The sequence below is a fragment of the Callospermophilus lateralis genome, unplaced genomic scaffold (genome assembly GCF_048772815.1).
Source record: "Callospermophilus lateralis isolate mCalLat2 unplaced genomic scaffold, mCalLat2.hap1 Scaffold_741, whole genome shotgun sequence".
In the NCBI taxonomy this organism is placed as follows: domain Eukaryota; kingdom Metazoa; phylum Chordata; class Mammalia; order Rodentia; family Sciuridae; genus Callospermophilus; species Callospermophilus lateralis.
The window spans coordinates 348,215-368,947 of record NW_027515428.1 but is presented as its reverse complement, the minus strand read 5'-3'; the positions used below and the strand labels follow the sequence as shown (position 1 = coordinate 368,947).

General features: G+C 32.7%; 1 protein-coding gene across 1 annotated transcript in view; it reads right to left on the bottom strand.

Moving 5' to 3' along the window:
• Positions 1-9,952: 9,952 nt before the first annotated feature.
• The window catches only part of LOC143386207 (ephrin type-A receptor 6-like), a 223,411-nt gene continuing 212,630 nt past the window's right edge, over positions 9,953-20,733 (bottom strand). The window contains exon 5 of the mRNA XM_077108439.1: positions 9,953-10,651. Within this exon, the coding sequence (XP_076964554.1) occupies positions 9,953-10,651 (699 nt within the window). The remainder of the gene's footprint in view (positions 10,652-20,733) is intronic.

Below are 20,733 nucleotides of genomic sequence, written 5' to 3'. Positions count from 1 at the left end.
ATACAGGAATACATTATTAATTTTATTAGTATGATGATTATCATTTACTCTTTAATATGCACATATTTATTAAGTACAATATTTTACAATTATATTATACTGCATTTTTATAAAATTAAGACAGTTTTCTTTGGTAAAGGTTTGACATTAAACCTTCAATGCACAACAAAATATATTAGTGAGCAAATTACTCCAACTGTTCCCTGGTGCTATTTGTGGGTTGTACATGGAAATAATCACACTTTCTTCAAAAGACTTGAATCCTACTTATTGCTATGGAAAAGAGGTTAAATTTATAAAAATGACTTTTAATGTTTAATTAGGAATGTATATTCAGTTCAGTTTGTGTTTTCATGGAACATTTATACATGTGTTAACTGCTTGTTGGATGATCAAAAAAGATAATTCTCTATTACCTGCACTGGATGGAGCTTAATATTGCTACTTGCACTCAGAACCTTTACCTTGTTAATTATATAACTTTTACAAGTGTACTATCATGACTTTGTCAAGCTTATATAACACATGTATGCCAAGACTTTTAAGAAACAGTTGTGTCTTCTATGAGGTTAGTTTTACATTCATTGGAAGGCCATAGATGATAATGGAGATGAAAAATGTATGCTTTGGAAACCAGGCACACCTGGAATTCTTATGTGAATGAAAAACAAACTTCTGTATATTAAGATTCTAGGATTTAGAATTTGATTTTGTTACCTGAGCTCTTAAGTAGTACCCTAACTCAAGTATTAAAAATACATATGGCTATGCCCTTCAACTGACATGTAAAAACAACTTGAACTATGACATTAAGCTCAGTAATCAGGGGGCTAGCGATATAGTAAACTTAAGAGGAGGCTAAATAAATGCAAACCTCTATTATGTAATAATAATATTTTTGGAAAAATCTTGAGCTGGAAAGCAGGCTAAGAGTATGGAGTGTGTGTGTGTGTGTGTGTGTGTGTGTGTGTGTGTGTTTGTGTGTGTGTGTGTGTGTGTAGAATGTTATTTGATATATGTTTAAGAAGATACTTTCAGGAAGAGAGGGTCCCAGGCAATAATTAGCTATGCTGCTAGTGGAAAGAAGAGCAAAAACAAAAACAAAAAAGGAAAACTGGAAATAATTGAACATGAGTTGATTCAGGATGATAAAGGATGATTTTTTTTCAATATCAAACAGAAAAAAATAAGAAAAATAGTGTTTAAGATGACCCGAACTTAGCTGCATTAAGTTAAAGGAGGAGTTTGAGTAAAGCAGCAAATGGGTAACTTAATAAATGGAGCACATCTAACAGCTATGGACTTGGTATGTGGATTCTGGCAAATAGAATTGACAAATATATCAAAAGGATGCCATGAATTTTAAGAAATCTTACTGCCAACAAATCATGAGTCTAGACTAAAAGAGGCTACAGAGTAAAACAATTCTTGCACTCCAGAAATGGATGAGCATTACGATAAAAGCTGCTCGCCCTTCAATATATCAGAAATGGTCATGATGATTAAAAAAAAAAAAAGCTCACAAAGTGGAGCCAGGAGACACTGAGGACAATGCATAATAGTGTACCACTGAATCAGCATTCAGAACCTCATAGTGCCTGCCCCATAGGGTCCATCATTGCTAAGGTGCAGTCACATCTGTGTGTTCCCCTTTTCCTCATTTGACTTATTTTTAATTCTACACATTTATGAGGTACAGTTTAATAGTTTAATACATGTATATATTATAAAATAATAAAATTAGGAAAATTAATATTTCCATCTCTATTAACATTTTTTAGAAAAATTTAATATAATTTGGACATACTTGTGTAGCAAAATGTGATTATTTCAATACATTTAATATGTACTGATCAAATCAATCGATTTCCATCTCCTTATCATTACTTTGTGTTTGAAGATATTGAGATCCACTCTAGTAGTTACACATAAAATATGTAAGTTTACTATGAATTGCAGACACCCCACTGTGCTGTAGAACACTAGAACTTCTTTCTAATTGTGTTTAGGTGCCTGTTACCAAAGTTTGCTTTATTCTTCTTCCCCCCATTTTTCCCTACTTCTAGTAATCACTATTATATATTCCAAGTGATTTTGTTTTTAAATATCCATATAGGTGAGAGAACATTGTGTGTTTACCTTCCTGTATCTCATTTAGTCACTTAACATAACCTCCAGCATTATTCCCCTTTCTTCCTGGGAATATTCTATATTTTTTACACTATCGTATATTTTATGTTAGTAATAGATGGCTTGTCATTTATTTGTGCATCCCCAGATGACAAGAAGACATATTTAAACCGGATAGATAAAACACTGCATTATCAGACATATGAAGATGAGTGTGTCCATTTTGTAAGAGAGGAGGCAGACTGTTTCAAAGATGAACAATTTTATAGAAAAATTTAGACTTTCTCATCCATGTTTGGAAACTATTGTTGAAAAGTGATTACTGAGCAGGGACATCATTTAAGAATATCCTACTCCCTATTTACAGCCAGGTTTGGTCATGTATTAATTCTTACTGTTGGTTTGTTATAGAAAGAAATCTGTGTCTCTTCAAATACGAATTGATTAAAAGGAACGTGTGTTTCCTACAGTCTCTGAGCTGGACACAGACCACTTCCAAGCTCTCAGGGATAGCTGCTTTAAGAAATGCAAGAAGTTTGGTCCCCAAGTCACTGCATGAAGGGGAACTACCCACCTGTCAACCAGGATACTAATATAAATTCTTTGGTAAATTTCTTATGCCTCTTAAGTTTTTTCTGTATTTAAGGACTGGGCTGATGCAACTAATAAATCAACAAAGGAAAAGGAAAAAAAAAGTAAAGAAAACAGAATGTGAAATTCCCAGACAAATTAGCCTATGTTAGAAATCCAAAGGACATTATAGACAAAAATGCTTAGAAATATGGTCAATATCCTCAATAAAAATGAGGAGATTAATTTTGACTCAAAATCTATTTCAATATGATTTGAAAATCTATCAGAAATAATATAAATCCATAAAAGAGATAAATGAATTACAAAACAGAGTATGCAGAGCAGAAAGAATAAGAGAATCAAAAAAATTAAAACCAATTAAGGTAAAAATGCCTCAATAGATACAATAAACTCTTTTCTAGGTGCTGTCAAGAGTGAAAATTCATGAAAATTGGTACTGGGATTGAAATATTCAGAATAGAATTTCAAAGAGGATAGAGTGAAAGTGTTCAAAAAATCTTAATAAGAATTCTAGAAAAAACAGAAGAAAGCAATACTCCTCACACACACACACAAAAAAAACCCCACAATAAGCAGGAGGAAAAGTAAACATACATCTTGATACATCATCCTGAAAATGAAGAACAGCAAATACAGATCCTACAGAAGATCTCAGGAGTAATCACTGTCAGGACAGCACCACATCATTAAGCAGCACATTGTCATAGAAAAGGAGTACTTTTTTCAGAGTACTCAAGAAAAAACAATTCTAACCTAGTATTCTATGACCAAATAAGCAATCACTGAGCAGGGAAGGAAAACAAAGGGCTTTTTGTGCGTGTGTTTTAGGAGGTGCAGATTGGATCCAGGGCCTAACAGGTGCTCCACCTCTGAGCAACACACACAGCCCTAAAGATATTTTTAGATATCCATTAAAGAGCATATCCACTCATAGAATCCTGCCAAAAGAACTACCAAAGAATATACTTCAGTGAAAAGAAAAGGAGACATTCAGAAAGGTGATGAGTTTAAAAATTGTTAGTATGTCTTTGTGTAACTAAGTATTGACTCCACACAGCTAATAATGTGTGTGTGTGTGTGTGTGTGTGTGTGTGTGTGTGTGTTTTAAAGATAAAATAAAATTCTAGGCAATTTTCACAAGGAAAGTCACAATTCCAGTGTGTTGCAAGGTAGTTCATGCTTGGAAAAAGAACAGATATTAGATCAATTTATCCCTTTCCAGAAATATATGTGCTCAAAATATTTTAAAATTTAAGCATAACCCCTATAAAACATAATTTATAGTTTTCAAGCCAGAAAAACAATATAGGGAGTAAAATTAATGTTAAATATTATTTAAATAAGTTCATAAATATTTTCATTTCAAGACAGTTTATATTTTGACCTATTTTTAAAATTGTGATAAAGAACAAAGAATAATGTAATTATTCCCCTTTACTGTGTCTCACTTAGCAATAATTCTTTCTATTTTTAGATTCCTTTAAACTTCTTGATTTCATATTCTTCTCAAGTCAGACGAAAGCCTGGAATTGCTTCATGACAAATCATCTTTGTTTGGAATCGAAGGTCATATTGCAAGGGTTTATATTTACTATGTGAAAGCCTTTCGAAAACGAAAATACTATTTGGGCCAGGAAGTCTGCCCTTTTTTTTCTGATCCCAATCTCACCTTCCAGCTTTTCATCATATCCTCAAACCCCCTTATTTAATGCTAGCAAATCCTGGCCTCTCAAATGTCTTTATGCTTTCTGCTTCCACAGTCATCTTTGATACCATGATTAGACAGAAGATCATAAACTCAGAGTATAAATGTTTCTGAACTGCAGCAGAGGACTGTGCCATGAAGCCTTTATAACAACACTCTTCAGAAGATCAAATCAATAGCTAAGTCACTAAAGGCCTTGTATATCCCATTCACCTCTATGCAAAATAATGCAATGGTCTGAGAAATGCCACCATCCTTTCCTCCTGAATTGTAAAGCAGCACTAGAAAGAAAATAAACAAATAAAACCATGTTCTTTTAAAAAGCAAAGGTTTTGAAAAATTCTCAATGTCTTAGAACTATAATTTCCATAGCTAAATATTATTTAATCATATCATGTTATACTTAAAGAAAGTATCCTTGTAGTATGTATGTATGCCCAACAGATATAAAACTCTAAACTTAAACTGACATTTCTTATTTAAAAAAAAAAATTTTAGGTGATGCAGATAATTGTCAATTTTTATTTAACTCAAAGTAGAAATGCTACAACCTTAATGAGATTATCTTAAATTAATGTTCCAGAGGAGATTCTTAGGGATTCATGTCACTTTAGGACTCAGACAAGTGAACAAAAATTGCATTCAACTTTGCATGTCATATCCAGTCATTTCTTATATAGTCTTAAAATAATCTTAGATATGTAAAGTGAAAGACTATTTGATGTAAATTAGCATTTCCAATGCTAGTCCAATCAACTTCATTTTTAATTCAAATCCTTAACAAGAATTGACATTAAGTAAAATAAATAAATTACAAATTATATGTCTAATATCAATATGCCCAGTATGACAGTTTCACTTAGGAACTTATAAAATAGAATTAAAATAGTTATCAAAAATAAATTGATTTGTAAGCCAAAATTATAATAATGCTTGTTAGGTACAATACAGTAACCTATATCCCTGCATTTTTTTTTAAATTTATCATATTTGCCATAATAAAGTTTCTATTTAAACTTGATTGATACTACAAGGATAAGAATACTTCTCATTTTGTGCTTCTAGAATTTGGATCTAGATGTGCCTTAATATTGGAGAAAGGCATCACTAATTCAAACATTCAGTGATATAATTCTTTAGGATACAATACAATAATTAATTATATAAACATGGTACTTATATATCATTCAGTAGATACAGATAATATAGATATATATGAATTTATTCAACTTTAAACCACCTTATTGTGTCTACTGCATAGAGCTCTCAAATTAATTCAAGCAAATTATGAAAGTATACAAAGCTTCACTGTAAATTTTTTTATTTGTGATCTTTATCTGCAAAGTTCCACATAAATCTGTATTTTTTTCATTATTCTTGGTAGCCTAAATTTCAGAATGGGTGTGTCAATTCTGTCCTAACAATAAGTATATTGGACTACAGAAAATAAACAACAGCTTGAAAGGGGTCTTAAATAATGTGTAACAGACCTCCATTATTTTGGGCTTGGCAGACAGGAAATATTAATACAAAGTAAGAGCACCACTGATTGGAAGAGAGAGGAAGAAAGGGAGGGAGGAAGGAAAGGGAGAATAGAGAAAAAAAGAAAGGAAAAACTCACAACAGCCCATAGGAGAAACATCTGAGCTTCAATTGTCAGTCTAGGGTTGGTCACTACTGTAGGCCCCAGAAAAGGAAGCTCCGTTTTTAGTAATTTAGTGCCCAGTCATAAAATGACAGATGACAGTACTTTCTAAGGCCTTCCAGATCTATAATACTGAAACCCTCTTTGAAAGGAGCTTTCTTGTTTCATAGATGAGGATAAACAGTGCAGGGAGCAGCTCCCACCAGAAGCTAAACCTTTACTCAGGAGAGTCCACGCTCAGTGCCACAGAAACATTCCCATCAACCAGTTTCCTACCCTTTATTACACAGGCAAGGTTGAAATACACCTCTTTTATCTGATAGCCAGGTTAAACATGCAAATAAACAATTAGTAAAAACTGTTAACATAGAGAAGAGAGCTGTTAACTCATTGAAAAGCCAGACATAGGACATTTCTGCTACACTTCGGAGGATCAATAAAATGCCATTGCAGAAAAAGGAAGAAAAGGGCAATGAGCAGCTAAATAAAATTTGAAAAAAAGGGACAGGAAAAGCACAGAAAAGTTTAAAAAATAATAAAAATAGAATAGCACACAGAATTATCCAAGGCTAGGAAAAGAACAGAACAGGGCCCAATTGTGAAGTCACTTGAATACTATTGGGAATAATCACTTTTAATATACATACCAATAAAGAAAAATACTAGAATAATTATCTGAAATAAAACACTCTAAAAGAGTATAATTAGGATGTAGACAGTAAGCAACCTTAGAACTTCAAAGATCCTAGATATAGAATTATAAGTGTATGAAGCCATTCTTAGACATCCAGCTCTGATAAATCTTCAAATACTTTTAGTTGTATTTAAGACCAAATAAGAACCGCCCCATGAACCTAGTCCAGATATCCTGACTACAGAATTGTAAGCAAATAATTTGTAAAGAACATAGGATGGTGTCACAAAAAAAAGTTTAAAAATGGGTCTCTATGTTAATCTCCAGGATATATAAAAAAATTCAACACCAGAAAATAAATAACCTAATCAATAAATGTGCTAAGGAACTGAACAGAAATTTCACAGAAGAAATCAATAGATCAACAACTATATGAAAAAAAGTTTAACATCTCCAGGAATTAGAGAAATGCATATCAAAACTAAGATTTCATCTCACTCAAGTCAGAATGGCAATTATCAAGAACATGAGCAACAATAAATGTTGGCTAGGATGTGGGGGAAAAGGTAAACTCATACATTGCTCATGGGACTGCAAATAGTTGCAACCATATAGAAAGCAGAAAGAGATTCCTCAGAAAACTTGAAATGGAACCTCCATTTGACTCAATTATCCCACTCCTTGGTTTATACCCAAAAGACTTAAAATCAGCATACTATACTGATGCAGCCACATCCATGTTTTTAGCAGCTCAATTCACAATAGCTAAACTATGGAACCAACCTATATGATGTTCAACAGATGAATGGATAAAGAAAATATGGTATATATACACAATAGAATATTACAAAGCCTTAAGAATGAAATTATGGCATTTGTTTGTAAATGGATGGAGCTGGAGAATATCATGCTAAGTGAAGTAAGCCAATCCCAAAATACCAAAGGCCAAATGTTTTCTCTGATATGTAGATGCTAATTCACAATAAGGGGAATGGTGTGGTTAGGGCAAAATAGAGGTACTTTGGATTATGTAGAGAGGGAGAGAAGGGAGGAGGCAGGGTATAGATGTAGTAAGTATAGTAGAATGAATAAGACATCATTACTATATGTACATATATTATTACATGACCAGCATGATTCTACAACATGTACAACCAGAAGAATGAGAAATTACACTCCATTTATGCATTCTAATGTCATGAGTAAGTAATTAGAACAAATAAAAAAATTAGTCTCTGCATCCACTCAAATTTCCTTTTCTTTGCTAACAGCATGTCCTTATATTTAATTAAAACCATATGTGGTTATTTTCAGTCTTACAAAATAACAAATAGATACAAAAACTTATTTCAAACTTTGTAAGCCATGGACGTAAAATTCAAGTTCAATCCTTATAGTTTCTGGCATATAGTACAAGAAGATGATGAACATTTATACTATCCCAACTTCCTCATATTTCTGTAACCAGGTAAATAAGAATAAAGATAACAAGACATAAAAATAGACATGCAGAAGCACTGGACAATCTGAGTATGTTTATCATTTGTCCAAAATCACCTTTGCCAGACAATAAAGAAATATTAGGGCATATACAAAGAATAAAATTTCACACAACAACCATGTCAAGTAAAAAGATATCTAGTCATCATGGTTGGTTACTTTAATCATGTGGTCTATGCCATAAAAATACAAATATAGTAAAAGCTAATCACATAAATCCTTGGATTATTGAACAATTTTAAAAATATTTTAAAAATCTGATTATTTTTAATCAATCAAAGCCTGTAACTTCTATGTACTTTAAAATGTGGCAAAACAGTATGGTTCCTTAGGTATATTTTAATCCAAGTTCTAATTGCCCTCCCATTCACTGAATAATTTTTCATATGTATAAAATATTTATTGTATTAAAAATATAGTAAAAAGTGTAAAGTATTTTATAAATCTATCCAGGATCATTTATGATTTATTTTTTCTCCATTATAAATCTTTGTTTTAGGTGAGTAAAAATTTTAGGTTCAATCTATATCGATAAATCTGAATGAAATATATTTGAGTGATTAAATAGTGGAAGAAGACTAGTTCATGCTTTATAAAATACACACTACTGACTTTTCATGCCAATATTAATGTTCTCCAACTATAAAACATGAGAATCACTGGAGCTTCTAGCAAACTTTTCAAGAATCAAGAACCCAAACATTTTATGAGTAGATAAATCCTTTGAAAGTTCATATATATTACCCATGACCCTTATATAAAAACAAGTATTTTTTTTCCTTATTTATTTTCTCTGAATTTTTTAATGACTGTGAATATAGCATCAACCAAGATGTCAAAAAATTTAATATGGCACTGCCGGCAAACATCTGTATATAATTTATCTCTGAGAAGGAAATAACTCTAGTATGCTACAGTTTACCAAGAAAATAACTTTTTTTCTATATATGTGTTTTGTTTTTGAGTACTAAATACAAACATAATTGAATAGATGATCTTTATCAAGGGTATATAAAATCTTTATATAGATTCATTAAATTAATAAACCCTCATAAGATATTTCATATAAAAAAGGAAAAATGTCTCTCTTTTAAAATTACAGGTCTTTCATTATCTAACCCTGTGTAATGCTATACTTAACTAGCATTATGCAGTATTAATATATCCTAATACTTGGAACTTATACAAATACTGCTATTTTAATAAATAATTAATGTGTCATGTGGCTGGAAAGTGTACTTAATAATAACAAGGGATAAATTAATTTCTGAAAAGGTCAATACTCAACCTTCAACCTTCAAACACATAACACCTGTATAAACTAGCTTATTTTTTTAAAAAAATAAAACACATGAATTACCCGTTTAAGTACACTTAAATACTATTCTTTTATTATAATTCAACATGAAAAATGCAATCATTTTTTAATGGTGTTTCAACATGACAGTGTCTCTAAACCACCAACACTGGGACATCAGGCAAATCCTATTTTGAATCCCCATTGGTTTTTATTACTGTGGTTTATTTTAGTATTCTTTATAAAAGTAGGTGAAAACCACAATACATAGTGTTTAACTCCTTTGTCAAAATAAAAATAATATATTTTCCCAGGAAGAAAAAACAGATTATACATTTTTCAAATAGATAATAGGAGTCGGTTTTTTCTGTAATTAGCTATTAGGAGCAGTATCAAATGTTTACTATTTTCAAATTATTGTAGAACATGTTTACTTTTAAAAAATAATTAAATGCAAAATAAATTATTTAAATGTTCCTTCCCATGGCAAGAACCCTCAATTTCTTCATATCCTGTACTGCAGATACACCTTCCAAGAGGAACCAGTCTATCTCCATCTGCTCCACAATATAGTTTAGGAGTATCACGCTCTTCAGCACTCTTCACACAAGAGCCCCGTACTTCGACCAAAGAGGAAGAGTCGACTCTTGGGATGGTATCAGGAAATATGGCCAAGTTTTGAACAGTGAAGGGACACTTTTTGTAGAAAACACGAACAGAGACCAGGGCAATGCATGCCCCAATGTCTTGAAATGACAGATAAAATCCCTTTCTTTCTATAGGCCCCACTTCACGAATTTCGGTGTTGAGTTTGAGGATGCGATCACCTAAATCCATCTGGGTAAAACTCTCATCAGCAGCAATTGTGCCAATCTTTATATACTGGTTTGGCTTGAATTTAATTGCATGGGACTCATCTGATTCCATATAATACAGATTAAAGGTTTCTTTGCAAGTCCCCAAGACCCAAGGGATGCTGTTACAATCCCTTAGTGTGAACTTCATTTCCACATAAATTTTCTGAACTGCATCACGTAAGATCCAGTTTGTTCGAAGCCAGTTGTTTTGGTTTGACTCCATTACATTGCATACCTGGTAAGTATGAATAGGCCTATTGTGTTCATCCATTTCAGTGATGGCATCCCACTGTGAAAAGAAAAAAAATTAAGTAATTATAAAATGATAATGGTGAAAGGGAAACTTCCAAAAGTTTTAACAAAAAGTGAATTGAAAGGATACAAATGAAGCTGTTCAAAGCAATAATGCAACAGCATTTTAATCATGAGCCTCTGGTTGAAAGGATGGTTTCTGCAATTGACCATCCCTGTATGAATCTTGCCTTCTTACATATTAACTGTATGACCTACAGCAACTTTATTTAATGTCTCTAATTTCCTTAAGTGTAAAATTAAACTTAATATTATCCATTTTATAGGACTGTTATAAAGTATATACTACATAAATACATAAAGAGCAGTTTAATTATTTCCTGTAACACTAAAAGAACATAAAGAAGCATTCATTATCTGATTAAAAAAAAAAAGAAAAGAAAACAATGAGACCCACGATATATGCTCTCTGTTTTCCCCATCTGTCCTCATATCCAATTTGCCCCACATCACATCATGATGTTTTTTACAGTATTCACTAAAATATTTACATGGTTCTTTGGGGGGATGTTTACATGGAGAAAAGGGCCAGAAAAATCACACAAGAAATATGAAACTACTCAAAGACAGTATATAATGATACTTAAGGTTGTGCATTATCCTTGATGTCAAATTTGTGAAAAAAATTGTTTCTTCGATCATTGACAGAAAAAAGATGAGGAGGAAGAGGAGGAAGAAAGGAAGAAAGAGAAATAAAGAAATTAGAATTGGACTCAATACCAAAGCAATTGATAAATTTCATCTTAACCAAGAAGAAAGAAAATACTTTACATTAGATTTCTAAATTTGAATTTGATTTCCTAAAATAAGAAAATAAATTCAAGATTGGTACAACTGTAAAAGAATATGAAATTTACTAACATATCTGGAAATTGGGACCTGAGACAAGAATATAAGTTTAAGGCCTTACATACAAAGTGTATAAATATTTTTAAATAGTAAATCATACTTTAAATAAGATGAAAATTTAAATTTTTATATTCTTACTTTGTAAAGACAACTTCCTAACAACCTCAGATGCCAGGTCAATGCAAAAATACTTGTATTTTTTAGAATAGCAAGGGAAGTATGTGGTGGTCCACAGAGGGCTAGCCTCTAACTTCATTCAGTCCTACTGCTGTTCCATTCCTTGACTCTAGCTCCATATCAATCCATGAGGGCTTCACCATGTACATATGGTGGGCTATAAGCCTTCAGGTACAAGCTGTGCCCCTTTCCTGCTACCCAAAGCTGCCAACTTTGGTCTTCCATTTAGCTTGAGATGAGCAGAACAATGCACAGTATTTCCATTGGAGGATGGACCTCAAAAGGACATGGAGTTCCTGAAGGAAACCTGAGCTTGAAAAAGAAATTATGGGGTCTTGACTATCTGTGGTCTTATGAAAGAGGATTTATGTGGCAAATCTCCTCATCCCTCAAGGTTAGAGCTTCATGAAGAGGAGTGAGGCCAGAGGAGAGAAAGGGCAAGATCAAGAAAAGCTCTAGACACAGAGCATGGCCTTCCTTTTCTGGGTCTAAAGATGACAGGAAGATAAAGAGTACCCCAATTTGGAATTTGAAAATATTATAATTATTCTTTTTTAACATGCAGAGTTAAATATAATATTTAAAGAACCCAGTAGGTTCTACCTCACTATTAGTCGGTTAATGTAAACATTTACTTCAAAACACTTTTAACTTCATAAAATATACTGTGAATCTTACAGGTCACTTGTTAATAATTAATGAATTTATTGTATGTGTCAAGTTCCATAAAAGTGTGAAAATGAGGATACAAGGCTTGTTCTCAGTGGAAATATTATTATATCTTTAAAATAAAAAAATAAGAAAATGTAACTGATAGCATAGGTTTGTTTATAAGTAACAATGGAATGGGATATATAATAAACATAGTATGTGCTCAAATGAGAACTTATTCATGAATTGGAGTGGTTTGGAAGGATTGGCAATGAAGAAGGCACTTGACATGCACCTTAAAGACTAAAACAATTCAGTAAGGCAGAGGGGAAGATGTTGAAGCTAATGTATAAAACTAATCTACATGCCTACACTTTGAGAAAACTTTAAGATTGTACCACAGATATCTAATGGATTAAATTTCAAAATTTCATTCAAAACAAATACATAATTCATTTTCTATGTGTATAGATAAAGGTAGAAATTAGAGAAACATACAAATCAAACCACCATTAATTCTGTCATTAATTTGACAATTTGCTTCAGCTGCATTGCAGTCACTGAACCCAAAATATTCTAATTCCTTAATCTCCTGATACTAATTTTTTTTCAAATATGTTTTATGTTGGAATAAAATAGTATACTCATTGGCTATAATTTGGATCTGAAATATCTCCACCATGTTAAAGACTTGATTGCTAATCTGTAGCACTTTGGGGAGACTGGCCGAATAGAAGGAAATTAGATCACTGGGAGAGTGTTCTGAAAGGAGATATTGGTTATACACACACACACACACACACACACACACACACACACACACACACACACACATCCTCTCTTTTCCCTTCATGACTGCCATGAGGTGAGAAGCTCCTCTGCCACATGCTCATTCCATTATGTACTGTGCTGCCAAAGACCCAAGGGCAGTGATGTCAAGTGATCATGAACTGAAACCTCTGAAATAGTGAGCCAAAGTAAAACTTTCCTTCTTATAATTGGATTATCTCAGGTATTTGTCACAGTGAAAAAAAAATCTAACACACCATTATATAAAAATTTGCTAAGATAAAATGTAGAAAAAAACTTAGTAAAGCAAACCATACATTTGCAAATCATTTCTGTTTTTATTCTTTTGTCTTGATTTTTTAAGCCCTTTCTTTAGATCAAGTTGTGGATAGATGAATTATGAAGCGATAGAAAAGGTTAAAAACTTCAAGTTTCATGATCAGTAAGAAGTTTTGCTTAAGCAAGAATTAGGTATAGTCCAAAGGACTATTTCTTTGGGCTACATGTTCATCTTGGATGTAATGACCTCTGAGGAAACTATACACTGAGTTTATACTCATTAAAGCTTTATACTCATTAAAGTAGCATAGAAAGGGCTGGGATGTAGCTCACTGGAAAAGCATTTGTCTTGTATTCACAAAGCCCTGGGTTCCACCCCCAGTTCCAAAAAAGACAAAAAAAAAGTAGTAGTAGTAGTAGCACAGATTTTCATACCTTAATGGTATTCATTTTCATGATATCAGTAAGGAATCCAAGGCTCCCAAGTTAAAGTAATTGCTCATTGCTGGACTTGTACTGACCATGAACTAGAACCAAGGCTTCTGGCTTGATTTTTCATAGTCTATGATGTTTTGGCATCTTATAAAGCTTGCTGGAGAGAGTTGAGCAGATGAAAAAATTTCCCTCCCAGGGCTAGATAATTCTTAGAGATTGCAAAGGACTGACCTGAAGTGAATCTTTTATATGCCAAACAACCAACCCCAAGTCTAAATCCCCAAACACCCACTTATCTAACTCTCACACAGGCAGCCAATATTCCAATATTCCTCTTGTTCTAAATCATCCTAGGCTGGGTATGAGGCATTTAGAGACCACTCTTAAAGTACAAATCCCACAGGAATTATTTAAACTAACCATGCTGAAGTGCCTACTATGCAGTACCTTACCTTGGAAATCTCATTAAAGACTTCTGGCCTGGAGTTTTGCCATCTACCATCTCACCAAAACCTCTATTGTCTTTCATGGCATGTACAGACTCCCTCTGTGGGACTCATGAGTAAAGAAATGTACAGACTCCCTCTGTGGGACTCATGAGTATATAAATCTTCCAAAGCCATATTACTTTTCCTGCTATAGACACCACAACTATATCATAACATATCCAACCGTAACTATATCATAACATATTCAACATGCACATTCTTAAAATAAATAGTCATATGACTCTTAAGACATTCTTTCCCAGAAAATCTCTGAAGGAATACTCATTCTTGCTAAAGCAACAGTTTTCATTAAGCAAGATAGTTCACATGACAAAACTTGCACTCATCATCTATAATTCATATATCCACTCCTGTACCCAAAGAAAGCAACTCATAAAGAACTGGAAAAAAAAATTTCTTTGTTCTACTTACACAGGCTGTAAGAACGAACATAGTTTATAAGTTACTCTACTATGAAGAAGCTTCAGTGACTTGATTTTTTTGGTTTTCTGAGCTTTTTTGTGCACTATACATTGGCTTATTGCTTTTATATTATGATACTGTTAGTCTTACATGAAAAATATGAAAAAAATTAAGAGCAAAATGAATTCATGAGGAGGAATCAGTATGTTTTGCTTCAGTGCCTGCTATATAAAAGCAAACAGCTGATGGAATTGACCAATACAATAGCAGAACTAATGAGATGTTTGATTATTTTCATCCTATATTTTCAACATTTAGGCGGTTCATGTATATTTAAACATTTCACAGCTGGAAAATAAGTATATTTGTTTTACTAGGGGTAACAGCATTTACCCACTGGATACATATGACAGGGCATTTATCTTAGTGCTGAGCTCTGCCATTCCCATCTCAATTGAATATTTCTTAGAACTGACAGGAGTACAGAGTTCTAAATAGTCTGTAGTGCATTTATATCTGAGCGCTCTCTTTAAAAAAACATCTCTACCCACATATGAAGTTTTTGTTTCCATAACAAGTCAAATAAACTAGGCAAAAAACTGAATTACTTTTGAGAATAGAAAGTTAGAACAAGAAAATTAATATTTAAAGCAGAAAAATCATTGAAGAATCAGACTGCTTTCTTTTCTCACAGATATTAAAATAAGTCAAACACATAGCCTTTGTAGGGAAGGAATGTTCAGATAATAAATTGATTAAACTGACCATATATCCAAGTCCTCATATAAATGTCTCAAATGTATATCTTCCTCCTTTTGAAAAATATTTAGAATGCAACAGGAATATAAATTTTATTCCATAGTAAACTTTGAAATTTTAAGATAAAAGCAGATAATTTCTCAAAATGAAATGAACTACTGCAAAGCTAATTAAATTTTCAAAGAAAGTGAAAGTCCTGAAAATTCACTTAAAGAACTAGCAAAGGAAAAGATCAATCACTCTCAGACTAATAGGTTTACCTCTGTATCCCTAGAAATACATTGTAGGGAGGAAAGTCATGCCCTGACTATCTGAGGACCATACACAGCGGCAGGGTTTGCTGATTCAAGGGGAATAAAAATAAAAATCTGTAAAAAGTAATGTTATATGTACTGATAGGAAGGAATGAGACAGAAAACACTCCAAAAACATTAGAGAAAGACATTGCTGTACAGAAGTACTTTGGTCTTTACCTCTGCCTCCTAAAGAATAAGTATTCAAATGTAGATCAAAGCTTTTTCCTCCCTCTCCACTCTGTGCTTTAATAAAATTATTGATTCCTGAATTTATTTCTGCTGCAAACTGTAACAGATCCCAACTCAGGCCAAAATGAAAAAAAAAGTTTGTGGAGAAATGTTTTTTTTCTTATCTTTTTATTCCTCAACATGTGGTTGTGATAAACATATAAAAGGGAAGCCATGCAGAGAAAAGACTACAACAAAGCACCATTTCAAAGATATGACTCCAAAAAAGTAAATGACCTTTCCAGTTGTCTAGTCTTACTGGCAGATGATTAATTAATAATGCAATAAAAGCAAATTATTCATTTTCCCCAATGAGCACTTATCTAAAGATATGTTAAAATAAAACAAAACCAAACTCCTGATGAATCCTTAATTCCTCGTCAGGTTCCCTATGTAATTTGTTCCACAGTGTTTTGAGTCTATGACTTAACTAATTAGTCCCACAGATAACCAAGTTTATTAGAAAAAGGAGCAAGAGAGAAGTAAACCATCAAATTCATCCTAAGAAAAAAATGGTTCAGAATGAAGAGAAGCTTTTATTTGGTAAAATGACGTCTATCTGATTTGTTCAGAACATTCTTCCTGCCCCATGCATAAGAAAAATAAACTATAGTTATTGAACACACAGGCAGCTCATTATGTAACTCTGTGGTGGCTTAATTTTTTAAAGCATATACATCTAATATTTTCTATCAATGAAAAGCTTCTTAAAGGGCCTTCTTATTCTAATATGATATTTTCCTCACAACCACTTAAAAATTCACTTTGAGTCAATATACTGACATAAACTTAGAAAATTAGTGCCCTGAATACTGCTGCTAGGCATGTAGTTAATAACATAAATCTGTTTTTGCAGCAGAAAAGCGAAGGCTCTGCATTTAAATGATAACTAGTTTCAGAGAACAAAATGAGAAGCAAAATGTATCATGTGCAGATACATTTCTATTTCACTTTGGGCAAACATAAAACTTTTTTATTAGTACTACAAAGATATTTAATTTAAAAAGATATGAATTTGCTGGTATCTAGAAGACAACTGCTGAGACTGAGTAAGTTTTACAAATAAATTTATTACTTTTTGTGGATTATTCCTATTAATAAAACCAAAATATTATAGCAATGAGGATAATTTCCACTAAGAAGAAAAGATCATCCCATTAAAAACATCAAATATTCATGAAGATTAAATGTCTGATAATAGAGTCCACCTTCTATATATCCAAAGATCTTAACTGGCATTATCAGAAGTCAAGAATTTACTGAACAAATGAATAAAAATTCTGCAAATATCATCTTTGAATATTTATAGCAATACTACAGTAAAGAGATATCAAATATTCATCTAAATTATTCTGCCTTAATATTCAACAATACCTGAGGAGCATGCTAGGTTTCATGGGACTTCAGAAATATAGAAAGCACAGAATAATTATCTCACAAGCCACATTTAATTTAATTCTTGATCTTATATACATTAGCATTTGTATGAAGCGTTTAATCCTGGTTTTAGAGATGAAGGAACTGACCTGAAGAACAAATTAACTCACTTGAGATTTTAAAGAAAACACAAGACTAAACATCAAATGTATCTGAAAATGTATGCTGACCCATATGAAAGCTTTAAATTAAAATAAGTGTATGTAGAATGCTAGTTCAACAAAAGTAGAGACTTTGTGTTGTTCATCAATGCATCCCCCTTACCAAGTGAATATTTACAAAGCTCACAGTAGGTTCTTAGTATTTGTTGAATATTCAGGTGAATAGCACGAGGCTTGAATTCTAAATTAATTCTCAATGCATCTACTAATGTGGAGACTTATTGTTTCTTAGGTCAAGATTCTAAATATCATACATGTAAAGAAATGTGTAAGCTTTTAGCACTCTCCCAAACCAGAAATATTATTTTAAAGATATTAGAATAATGTAGCTGATTATAGATAATTCAGATGCCATGCCTTAGCTGAAGCCTAGAAACAACAAATGGCTTTTGGGGCATTATGCTAATGCACAAGATATTTAGTAGAAGAAAATTCAAGTTTAGAACTCTCCCTCTTTATATATCATATGTGTGTGTGTGTGTGTGTGTGTGTGTGTGTGTGTGTGTTTTCAAAATGGAAATAAGCAAAGAAGGAGGACAGAAAAATTATTTTAGGAACATATGTTTGCATTGGGAGAGATAGTGACCCGAGCAGGCCATATGCAATCAAGGCTGCTTGGCAAGTACCCTTTAATTGAGCAGGATTTTAATAAAAAAGGACTACTTATAGATTCTGTCAAATCATCCATCTTTGCTCTAACTTTTAATTAAGTCCATCATCCACAGCTGTAACTATAATTAATTTTATATTTTAAGTAAAAGATACAGTATTTAAATACATTAATTTATGAATTGTTAATTCTTGCAAATATCAAGTATAAAATACTCAAACTGTACATATTAATGCAAATTGTGAGATACAAGTGTGATGTTCTATGCATGTTATAGAAGAAAATGATTACTAAAAGAGAACATATTTAAATATATTAAATGCTGCTGAAAGGTGTAGTAAAATAAAGAGCTCAATGTATACGCAATTATTAACAGAGAAGTTACTGGTGGCCAAGACAAGAAAACATTTGATGAAATGTTGCTATGGCATTCATCTTCATGCAGAAATCTGGAGAAGAGCTATTTCATATTGCAGACACATAATGAGTAAAATAATTAGTAGAGAATCTTTCAGGGTAAGATCATGATTCTCTATAAACCTTATTTTGTCAAATTTTGGCTCACTAATGTTGCCTTAACACTTCACAGTTATATTTTTTCTTGTTATTTTAAATACCTTAGATCTTCACAATTATATTAAAATTAAAACTTTAAGACTTCAGTCCCACTGGAATGACTTCTCATAGGACAACCTTGTTTAACATTAGAATTCTACATATGAACTCTGTTTGTGATCACCTCAAACACAACAGAACGGTCAAATGGTAAAAGAGCAGCAATAATAAATAAAATAAAGCAAATGAGGATTTGCATAGAGCAGTGATGATAAGGAGGCACTGAACTGTCATTCAGAGGGGTATGTGATTAGGTCTCCAGACCTCAGGGGACACCTGTCTCCCAAAAGTGATAAGACTAACTAGATGTTACCTATTGGGCATGAATACATCCACTTAGATATTTGAAGATTTGAAAGCATACCACTTGAAATGACTATGCTTTTTTTATTCTCTGCAAACTGGGAAATGGGATTATGATATACTGGGATATGATGATATTGTTTTACCCAAAGCTAGAGTTGTATATATACTAATAACCAAAGATGTTACTGTTTATTTCATGGAAACACAGTAGGAAAGATCAGAGTAAATCATGTATTTTCCCACAACTTTTCATTTTGGCTTATCTGTTCACTTTTACATAATAGGTGGGAGAAAACAGAAAGAAACCCATTGTATGACATATAATTTTTCTGGAAATGAACTCAAGTTGCACTGTGTATACAGGAATACCCAAGCAGATCTGGCAAACAGCCATACCCTGGAGAATTCTTTCCAATAGATTTTGTTACAATTAATTGTAAATACTGGTAGAAAATTCCTCCAAAAAAAAAAAAGAAAAGAAAAAAAGAAGAGAAGAAAACCTATTCCAGGAATGGGTTCTCAACAATGGAAAAGAGTAGGTCTTTACAAGCCCCAGAATTAGGTGAAGTTGGTAAGATTTGTAGGAAATTAAAGCTTGTGCAAGAAAGGGAGTATCTGAGTTAAACTAATTTGACATATGCCTGTTGGTGTTTTATATGAGGATGATAAATTAATACAAGTATTACTAGATAAGTACTTAACATATGAAGTATGTTATTAGTTTTTGCTCTTCTATTTCTAAGCAGCTTTCAGATTAGTCAAAAAAATTGCTTCTTAGTACTTAATCCTTTTTCATTGTCTTTGTTCTCTGACTTATCTTTTTTTCTGTCCCTTTGTCTTGGTAAACCACTACTGGGAATGAAGTATTGCTAAATGGTGCTAAAGGTCACAAAGAGTTGGCTGGACAGTACTGTCTACCAGAAAGCACAGGCAAGGACAACCTTAACTCTCTCTGTACAAGGCTGTTTCTGTTTAGGTTAATGTGTTTTAGCTCAAACAGCATATTGAAGTCTGAATGACAGGGTGAAGATTTCCCTTGAATCTTAATAAACAGAACAGAAAAAAAAGTAATCTGGGAATGTTTGCTTCCATTCTAAGTTCTCAGCTCTTCTGAGAATGAAATCTCTTTCATCTGAAATACTATTGTTGGTGTGTGCTCAGAATGCTAGTCTTCTGGAAGCTGCTTTAGCATTAGGACTGTGAGCAGGTCCCAGTCAGAACTAGAAATAGAAATAAGATCATCATGTTACGCCCTCTCCATTATACTATCTGGTAGTCAGCTTTTCTTTGCTGTGACTAAAATAACTGACAATAAAAACTCATAGAAGTTTATTTTGACTGATGGTTTTGGAGGTTTAGTCCATGGCTGGCTGATTTTGTTGCTCTGGGATTGAGATGAGGCAGAACAATATGGTGGAAGGGCATGCCAAAAGAAAGCTGCAAAGCTCTTTGCAGCTGGAAAACAGAGAGTGTGTGTCAACAAACACAAGGAGCCAAGGACCTATTTCTTGCAGCCATGTCCTACCTGCCTGCAGTTCCCACCAGTAATGTATTAT